The 10,305-nt window shown below is 47.4% G+C and overlaps 1 protein-coding gene across 1 annotated transcript in view; it reads left to right on the top strand.

Moving 5' to 3' along the window:
• Positions 1-10,305, top strand: part of OCIAD2 (OCIA domain containing 2) — a 28,306-nt gene that overhangs the window by 9,803 nt on the left and 8,198 nt on the right. Inside the window, exons 2-4 of the mRNA XM_006141449.3 lie at positions 2,028-2,148; positions 6,451-6,547; positions 9,789-9,842. Of these exons, the coding sequence (XP_006141511.1) occupies positions 2,083-2,148; positions 6,451-6,547; positions 9,789-9,842 (217 nt within the window). The 5' untranslated portion in view covers positions 2,028-2,082. The remainder of the gene's footprint in view (positions 1-2,027; positions 2,149-6,450; positions 6,548-9,788; positions 9,843-10,305) is intronic.

Here is a 10,305-nt window from a genome sequence, read left to right as displayed (position 1 = left end):
GGACGGGCCCGGGGTCGTGCCGGCGGCCTGTGGCTAGGGATGACGACGGTCCGGCCGGCGGATTCCCAGTCCCCATCCGAAAGTGCGAGAACCGCCCCCGCCCCGCTGACCGTCCTCCGCGTCGTCCGGGTGGGGGACCCCCACTGGCCGCCTCCTCCCCACTGAGCGTGCAGAGGACCCAGACCCGGTCCCGAGTGGGCGCCGAGACCCGCACCTGCAGGGCAGACCCTCACGGGTGCGTACATGCGGGCCGAGACTGATCGGGTGCAGGGGGACCTGACCACGGAACCCGAGGTTCTGGGGTGTCTTCGCTCCCGGATTTGGGACGGTGGCCCGATCCCAAGTAGGCAGGGGTGATTTAACTCGACCTCAGGTCAGCCAAGGGCCCTGAGGGTGCTCAGGAAATAGCCGGGGGCCCTCCAACGGCTGCGCCCGCAGTGTGTGCTGGGATCCCTCATCCTCATCCTCATCCTCATCCTCATCCTCATCCCGGCGGCGGCTCCCCAGCCGGGCCTGGTCCGTCCCGCCAGAAACCCACCCGACCAGAAAGCTGGGCTGACCCTGTGCGCCACTCGGGAAGCACAAAGCTATCAAGGAGAGGGGCTGGGATGGGAACCCTCATCTTTCTGACTCCCCGACTTCCCGCTGCCCGCACGGTGCAGCTCTGTGATGGCCTCAGGCCGGAAGGTGGAGTCCGGTGGAGTCGGGGCCCCTCCGTTTGGACGTCTCCCGGTGGAGTAAATAGCACCCCATACAGTGAAGTGTGAGATGTCCCCTTTGCCAGGAAATCAGGCGATCAGGGGTCCCGGGCAGCGTGGCGGCACCCCTCGGGGTAAGGTGGGGTGAGGAGACTCAGGGTCCACCTGTGGTATGTCCACCGTCCCCAAAGCCAAGGTCCACTTTTCTGGGCCAAGTGACCTTAGGGATTCACTCCCTCCCTCAGAAATCCCCTTCCTCCCGGACTTCCTGGCTGTATCCCCCTCTCCTCCCCTCTCTCACCATTCCCTGGGGCTCACTGGTCGCACTCTCTGACTCAAGTCCATTCAGGGTTCTGGCTTTATCGCCCCACTCTGTCAGGGTGGCTCCCAGTACCAGCTCTCAGGCCTGCCCGAATGGAACTCCAGACCCCAGTCTGCAAATGTTCTAGTCCTGAGTGGCTAACTCCACTGGGGCCCGCAGGCACCAGGCAGGATTTTCAGCCCCCAGTGTGTGCCTCCCTGCTGGCACCAGGCGCCCCAGCCCAGGGCTCCCTAGCTCCTTGCAGGACTGTGGGATTACCGTCCAGCTGGTCATCGTGGCCCGGAGCCCATCCACCCTGACAGAGCCTCTTCTTTATAAACAGACGTTTCTCGTTTCTCCTGCTCGCTCCTCGGGGCCTGTGCCCGCCCCTGGAGGAACTGTGTTGGTCTGCGAGGCTGACATCTGTCTCCCCGGATTGGCCTGAGCTCCCGGAGACACGATTCTGACTTTCCCTTCTCCATACCCCTGGCCTGGCACTTAGTAGACAGACAGTGACTATGTAGTTGATGATCTTGCGATGAGCTGAAACTTTTTTTTTAAGAATTATTTCATTTAACTTTATTTATTTATTTATTTTAATTTGACTAGAGAGGGACAGAGCAAAAGAGAGAAAGTAAAAAAGCAAGCCGCCAGGTTCAGGACTTGAACCGCGGTTGGCCATGTGGGAGTCCAGCACACACTCAGGTGGGAGTCCAGCACACCCTTAACCACCATGCCACCTGCCGGCCCCAAGTTGGAACTTTTTTATGACACGATTTATAGACAGTAAAACATTTCCCTGTGCACCGTGTGACATTTCTCCCTACATAAATCCAGTCCGTCCCCATTAGCAAGTGCACACGTGTGCGTTGATGGGGATTTTTTTTTGAGTTTGCATATGGTTGCAGAGTAAGACTGACAATAAAATGAAAACGTTTTCCAGGTAAGTGCAGTTGATACTAAGGGGGTTTTCTAGCTTCATCTCAATGTCCAGTCCTGCCATGGTGATTCTCTTCTGCTTTCCTCAGACATTGGACCAGACCTAAGGAGAGTACTCCCACTGCAAGAGCCACAGCGTTCATCATGGCTTCAGTGTCTACTCATGGAAACCAGGAGAAAGGGCACCATGCGCCCCCGCTGAGCAAGCAGGTACATTCTGAATATGGGGAGGGGAGTCTGCCATTCGAAGACACATACCACATGGGACTTTCATCAAACCTCATCCTGGGGCCAGCCAGTGGCATGGAGGTTGAGGCGGCTGGATCCCACATGGCCAGCTACTCGGTTCAAGTCCTGGTTGTGGCAGCTTGAAAAACATGCTGGGCATAGGACCAGCAGGTGGCAAGGTGGTTAAGGTGCTGATTTCCACATGGTCGACCACGGTTCAAGTCCCAGATCTGGTGGCTTGAAAATCACACCAGAGTGTGTGTGCCCTAACTCCTGAGAGGAGAATGGAGGAGGAGGGATTGTGGTGGGGCCATCTCCCTGGGGATGATTTCTCACCCGTGGGTGATTTATCACTTCCCCTCTCTGTCTCTGTTTCTGTTGAGCAAATTACCTTTGATTTTTCTTTCAAAAAGAGGAAAAAAAAGAAAACCTCATCCTAACCATTACTCTTTCTCCTTTTTGTCAGTCTGGCACTTTGTTTGATGGGTCCAGGGAATTGAAATGGGGAAAGAAAATGTGCTTTGGCTGCCTTAAAAATAAGCTTCTTGGGAACCAGCAGTTAGTGTAATGGCTATGTCACTGGACTCCCACATAGTCGACCGCGGTTCACGTCCCGGACCCAGTGGCTTAAAACTCACGCCGGGCGCGTGTGCGTGCGTGCCCAAGATCCCAAGAGGAGAATGGAGGAGAAGGGATTGCGGCGTGACCATCCCCTCTGGGGGATGATTTCTCGCTTTCTGTCTCTATATCTCTCTCTGTCTGTCTGGCAAGCGCACGCGCCCTATAGCGAAAATCTCTCTCTCTCAAAAAAAAAAATTAAGCTTCTTAAAAATTTGCTTACAAAATTTTTCCTTACTATTTTCTGTTTAGGATAACTAATTTACCTAACTTGTAGATAGGCTGTCAGTGACCAAAGAGATCTCCCGTAGCAGAGCATAGCTCCTAATGAAATCTAACAAAATGATAATATTGCTTATTTTTACTTTTTTTTTAATAGGCATGTGCTGCTGACAGGTGAACCTGTTCAGGATAGCAGAGTTCTTAATTACCAGTCAGCCACCAGGCTAAGGTCCCGAGTGTTGACATGAACACAATTTTTCAGCTTGTAAGGACTGAATATAGAAATGTATAAAAGGAGAAAAAGAAAGTATTTGATGGGTAAATGAAGTTCATGTTCTCAAGAGTCAATTTTTCAAACCAAAATTTGTTTTGGCGGAGATATGTTTAAGAAGCACAGTTTAGAAAGTACAAATAGACAAGCGATATCAAGTCGCAAGGAGAAGAATGTGGACACTCAAGTTCCCTCTGTGAAATGGAGAGCCATAAGACATTTATGGCCATGCAGAAAAGGATCACCAGAGCTCCTTCTGAGAGATTCTGCAGGGACACTATTCTTGACTGTAGGACTCATAGCAATTGTGATAGTCGAGATAGGTATACAAGGGGCTTTCAGAAAGTTTATGGGAAATACATATGATGAAAAGATAATACATGGATTTCAAAAATATTTTTCTGATAACCCAGTAGATGGTGATGATGGTTGTAGAAAACTTTGGACGTACTTAATGCCACTAATTTGCATACTTGAATCACTATGGAGCCAGCCCAGTAACACAGTGGTTAAGCACTGCATTAGTCAGGGTTCTCCAGGGAGATAGACCAATATCTCTGTAGAGATATGTAAGATGGGATTTATTGGGAAATCAAGTCATTCGATTATGTTAGCTGAGAAGTCTCACAGTGGACTGCAATGTGGAGAATCTGGGATTACAATAGCAGGGATCAGCCCAAGTATGAGGCTCTCTGTATTCATTCTCTCTAGGCCCCTTGTTGATTGGATCATGCCTGCCCACAGGGAGGGCAGCTCTTCATATCTAATATACTCAGATGTTACTCTCATGTTAATCCCTTCTGGAAACCCCACACAGGCAAACTCAGAATAATGCTTCTCCTCAATATTCCTTAGTTCAGTCAGGTTGATACCCAATCATCACAAACACTGGTGCAGAGGCAGCTAGATTCCATGTGGCCTACCAGGGTTTGAGTCCTGACCCCAAAGACTTGAAAAGCCTGGGATCCTGACGTGATGGAGAATTGAAGGAAAAAGGATTATCATGTGACTTCCATTGAGGAGGGCCCTCACTCCCTCTCCCTCTTTCTCTCTCTTTCTGGCACACTTGTGCCCTCTGTAATAAAACTTATTTTTTAATTGATGAACTATTATTGTTATTATTATTATTAGTTTTTTGCCATAGGGAATGTGCACTCACTAGAGAGAGGCAGAGAGAGAGAAAGTGAGAAGTCATCCCCCAGGGAGATGGCCACATCACAATCCCTTCTCCCCCATTCTCTTCTCGGGATTTTGGACACATACCCATACATGCCCAGCATGATTTTGAAGCCACTAGGTCCAGGACTCAAACCATGATTGGCCACGTCGGAACTCAGCACCTTAACCACCACACATCAGCTGCTAGCCCCTTGATTAATTAATTTTTAAAATAAATAAAATAAGATAGCTAAAAGGTTAAATATTGTGTTATGTGCATTCTATCACACTAACAAAATGTGGGCTGGTCCCATAGCCTGGTGGTTAAGACAGCTGGATCCCATACGGCTCACTGCTCTGTTTGAACCCACCCCTGGCAGCTTGAGAAACACCAGGCGCCTGTACGTGTGTGCCTGGAATACCAATGGAATGGAGAAGTGGATAAGAATGACTGGGCCCCATTGCAAGGAGCTTGCTGCTTCTCCTTCTCCTTCTGTGTCTCTCTGTCTGTATTTGGCAAGCACATGTGCCCTCTGGACTTTTTTTTTAATGTAATGAACCAATATATTAAAAACATTGCAGCCAGGTTCAGTTTCAGGGATTTCTTCAACACTAGAGGAGAAGGGTAGTGAGGTTGAAGAATAAGTAGACATGCTCAAACACATCAGTTATCAAAGAAATGCAAAGAAAACAATAAGATATTACTCTAGACCTCTTAGCTTTGAATACCGGATAATGCCTAGTGTTGTAAAACCCTTTCTTTCCTCTACCTTTCTTGGAACCGTACCTTCTCATAACTAGCACCCAACACAATGAACATTGTGCAAGAATACATAAAAAACAAAGACACATATTCAACACCCAGAATGGCTGTGGTGGGCGGAGGAAAATGAGGGCTTGTGAATGATTCATACATACTCCAAAGGGGAGGGGCAGTCATAAAAGATTATAGCATATCAACATGATTAAAAATACTGCAGATCAGGACCAGCAGGTGAGGTGGAGGTCAAGGTGCTGGATCCCACACTGCTGTCTTTACGGTTCAAGTCCTGAACCTGGTGACTCGAAAATCACTCTGGCACATGAGCACGCGTGCCCCAAAAGTCATGAGTAGAGAAGAGATTGCAGTATGGTCATCCCCCCAGGGGGGTGATTTCTCACTTTCCCTCTCTCCATCTCTCTCTGGCGAATGCACATGCCCTATAACAACAATAAAATACTGCAGAGTTAGTCAAAATAATTAGCCGTGCTGCCCCGTGGCCTAGTGGTTAAGAGAGTATAGATCCCACTTGACCTACTATGATTGGTGACCTGGCCCCAGGGAACTTGAAAACCACACTGGGCATGCGTACATGCATGCTCTGAATCCCAACAGGAAGGAGAAATGGAGGAGAATGAATTGCAGTGTGATCACACCCCATTGGGGGTGCTTTCTCCACTTCCCCCTCTTTCTCTGTCACTCATTGGTGAAATTATGGGCAGACCATTTATAAATGTGTTTTTAAAAACTCAAGATGGATAGTAAACTATGTAGAATAATAGGCAGTTTGTTGATAAGTTAATCATCTAAAAATGCATACAGGGAATCAATAGTACAGATATATAGATGACTTGTAATATAGTGCTCTGGGTACAATCCCTGAGGTCTGAATATTGTGCTGTAGGGGAATCGGGCTTTACCCAGGGAGGGCTGTAGGGACAGCAGGCCACATGGACAGAAGGGTGGAAGATGAAAGATGACGTGGCCTCAGCAGCCACTCAGCCTGCCAGGTTGTCCGCCAGGTGTGTGGTCTGCGTGCGCATCAGTGAATCAATCTGGCTCTGACCGGGCTTCTTTCCTTTCCTAAGTGCATCCAGCCTCCCAGCTAGGAGACAGTCATGGAAGCTGGTTGTGGCTCCATGCTGGTCCAGCACAGAGTGTGTGCCATGTCAACGAGGAGACCACCTGCTCTCCAGAGAAAAGCAGCACTTTTCTAGCTAAAGGAAATTAACCGGCCATGCAATTTTCCTTACAGAGCCTGTTGTTTTGTCCAAAATCGAAACTGCACATCCACAGAGGAGAGATTGCAAAGATTATCCGAGAGTGTCAAGAAGAAAGCTTTTGGAAGAGAGGTAACTGCACTCCTCTTCGCCTCAGTTAACACTGTATTTGCTGCAATGAACTGCCTAAATATCATATTAGAACCACAGTAATGATGTGTTTCTGAGCAGGAACTTTGCATAAATTCTTAAAGAACTTTGACATTTGGGAATGTTTAGAGCTTAAGTTCGTGTTGAGCCCTTTCTAGGGCAAAAATAGTATCTTTATCACCCATAGCAAAAAGTGACGCACACATGATTCTTCCCTGCACGTGACCCAGAACATGTAATAAGACTTGTTACTGGGCCAGAAGGTGGCATGGCGGTTATGACGGCTGGATCCCACATGGCTGACTGCGCAGTTTGAGTCCCAGACCCGGTAGCTTGAAAAACACACTGGGTGTGTGTCCCTGTGTGCCCAAAATCTCAAGAGTAGAATAGAGGAGAAGGGATTGTGGTGGTGTAGCCATCCACTCTGGAAGGTGATTTCTCACTACCCTCTTCTCTCTGCCTCTTGAGTGAGCACATGCACCCTATAGCAAAAGTAAAAATGAATAAGTAAGAGAATTATTACTTAGAATTTTGTTGACTATCAGAAGTTAGACTCTCCTAAATTCCACTAGAGCTCAGAAGTAACGTCAGGTTCATCTTGGACTTCATCTCTGAGTCTAGCACAATACCACACACACAGAGAAAATACCTCTACACTCGTGGAGTGAATGAAAAATGGCGGTACTTGTCTTCCATTTACATCGTTCCTGAAATAACCTTTCTGCTGAGCACTCCCCTTTCCCTGCCTGCCCTACAGAAGACAAGGGTATAAATTCAGGCTGTTAGGGCTCTTCGAGTTTAAAGAATTCATGATTCATCACTTGAAAATGCCATAAAAGCCTAGAGATCTGGCCTTAATCTTTTGCAACATTGCCAACACAATGTAATTTATACTTGGAGTATAAATCATGTTGATTTCTTAAATCATTTAAATTCACGGTTAAATAAAGCAGAAGTAACACTGGAAGTTGGCCTTGCATGTGCATGGCCGCGATTACAGATTGTGCTTCTAAAAATTCATGTGTTTCCTGGCAGGTCATAGCAAGTGGGTTACTTGGGCCCAAGTAGATTCACATCTCACTAGGGCATATTCACCTGTCGTCAGTAGCTAGGAGTGGAAAAGTGGGTTGCTGTTGGGTTTGTCTTGGTTGCTGGGAAGACCTAGAGGTTTGTCACTGTTCTCTCTGCCTTTGCGGAAAACCATTTGACACAGTTTAAGAGAAGCGGGAACCCTCTTTGCCAGACTAAGTTGCCTGTTTTTAAACTCATAGCTAGGTTGGCCCCCCTAGCGCGATAGTCAAGGGTTCCTCATTCCACACAGCTGACTGTGGTTAGAGTCCCAGCCCTGGCAGCTTGAAAAACGTGCTGGGTGCCTGTGCATACCTGCCCAAAACCCCAACAGGAAGGAGAAATGGAGAGGGGACTGTGGCATGACCACACCCCACTGGTAGTGCCTTCTCCCTCTCTCTCTCTCTTTCTGGCAAGTGCATATGCCCTCCAACAATTCAAAAAAATAAATAAATACATTTCTAAAATCATAGCTAAACATTGCACATGTTTAACACAAGTGTAGTCATCTTGTAATCTTCGATCTGGATCTTCAGGGTAAAAGAAGGCAGGGAACTTCCCTAGACTAGAGCAGATTAACATATTACAGAATAAATATAATAATGATCCTTGATTTTCTGGATTACAAAAAATTGACCGCTTTAAATTACAGTATTGGGCCAGTTGGGAGATTTCAACAGAGATTGTATACTGGTTTATGGAAATCTTCTTGAATATGAGTATTCAAGAAAGATACATTTATTGGGACCAGCAGTTAGCGTAATGGCTATGTCGCTGGAGTCGCATGTAGTCAACCGCAGTTTGCGTCCCGAACCCGGTGGCTTAAACTCATGCCGGGCGTGTGTGCATGCGTGCCCAAGATCCCGAGAGGAGAATGGAGGAGAAGGGATTGCGGTGTGGCCATCCCCCCTGGGGGGTGATTTCTCGCTTTCTTTCTCTCTGTCTCTCTCTGTCTGTCTGGCAAGCACACGCGCCCTATAGCGAAAACCTTTCCAAAAAAAAAAAAAAAGAAAGATGCATTTATTGAACTTGCTAATGATGCTGAGATTATGCAAGGACTGTTCTTGTTCTTAGAAGATACCTACTAAAGATATTCAGGAATGAATGAAGAGTCATGTTTGCAAATTTCTTTTCTTTTTTCTTTTTTTTTTTTTCTTATTTTATTTTTTTTTTTTTTGAGAGCTTTTTGCTATAGAGTGTGTGCACTCACCAGAAGGACAGAGAGAGTCAGAAAGCGAGAAATCACCTGCCCTCCCCCCAGGGGATGGCCACACTGTAATCCCTTCTCTTCCATTCTCCTCTCAGGATCTTGGGCATGCACACACACACACATGCCCAGCATGAGTTTACTGGGTCCAGGACTCGAACCACGGTCAACTACATGGGAGTCTAGCAACATAGCCATTATGCCAACTGCTGGTTCCCATGTTTACAAATTTCAAATGGCTCAGAAAAATGAAAAGGAGAGAGAACACAAATTTGACAATTAATGGATCTAGAAGAAGGCTACTCAGGAGTTTCTTGTGCTGCTTTTAACACTTACATCATAGCAAATTTCGAGGTGTATAGCTGAAGGCAGCTCCACTCAACAGTGAGGTGGATGTACATGCCAAGATGCCCATGTGGCGTGTAGTCATTGGTCCCTGGTGTGAGTCAGGGGTCAGATGTGCACCTCAGAGGTGGAGGAGCTCGGAGTTTAGGTTTCGGCAGATAATACTGTACTATCTGGCTGGGTGACTTGGGCAGATCCCGAGGGAATTTGTCACGTAGTCGTTCAGTGAAATTTCATCAAGGGCCAGCCTGGTGTCGTGTGGTTCAAGTGTCATTGCATGGTTCAAGTCCCAAACCTGGCGACTTAAAAAAACACACCAGGCACGTGCGCATGCATGCCCAAATCCCAGCAGGAGAAGGGAGAAGGGATTGTGGCGAGGCCATCCCCCACGGGGCTGCTTTCTCACTTTATCTCCCTCCTCCCAACGAGCACTTGCACACTATAGCAAACACTGAGAGTAAAAAAGTTGGTCGAATAAGTAAAATAACGAATAAAAGTCCACTGGGAAGGAAGGTCAGAGAAAAAGCTCTAATAGTTCTCCTTGACTTCTGCGAGGTGCCCCGTTTTCCAGGACCGATACTGAGGGGCCTTTTTGTCTTGCAGCCCTGCCGTTTTCTCTCGTAAGCATGCTCGTCACCCAGGGACTCGTCCACCAAGGTAAGATGCACCTTTGTTAAATCCTCTGGCTTCAGAGAGCCCTGCGTTCTGTGATTCTTCTGGCCGTTTTTTGGCCCTTGGCATTTATCTTGGGGTGAAGGATTTACTTACACAGGCTTTTGCCTAGTTTCCACCTCAGTCCCTACCTCCCCAGAGGGGTCTTAATCCTTGGCTGAATGACTACGCTAGGTTACATGGCAAAGGGAAATCAAAGCTGCAGATGGAATTCAGGTCGTTCATTAACTGACTTTAAAATAAGGAGATGAGGGGTCAGCAGGTGGCGTGGGGGTTAAGACACTGGACTCCCACATGGCCAACTGTGGTTCGAGTCTTGGACCAGGCAGCTTACTTTCTCACTTTCTCTCCCTCTCTCTGTCTCTCTCTCTTTGCTGAGCATGCAGCCTGTAGCAAATTATATAATGATGATGGTAAATAAAATAATTCTTAAAAAAAAATGAGATTA

Source organism: Tupaia chinensis, unplaced genomic scaffold (genome assembly GCF_000334495.1).
Source record: "Tupaia chinensis unplaced genomic scaffold, TupChi_1.0 Scaffold000054_1, whole genome shotgun sequence".
In the NCBI taxonomy this organism is placed as follows: domain Eukaryota; kingdom Metazoa; phylum Chordata; class Mammalia; order Scandentia; family Tupaiidae; genus Tupaia; species Tupaia belangeri.
The sequence above is the reverse complement of the archived record's forward strand: the minus strand, read 5'-3'. Positions and strand labels throughout refer to the sequence as shown.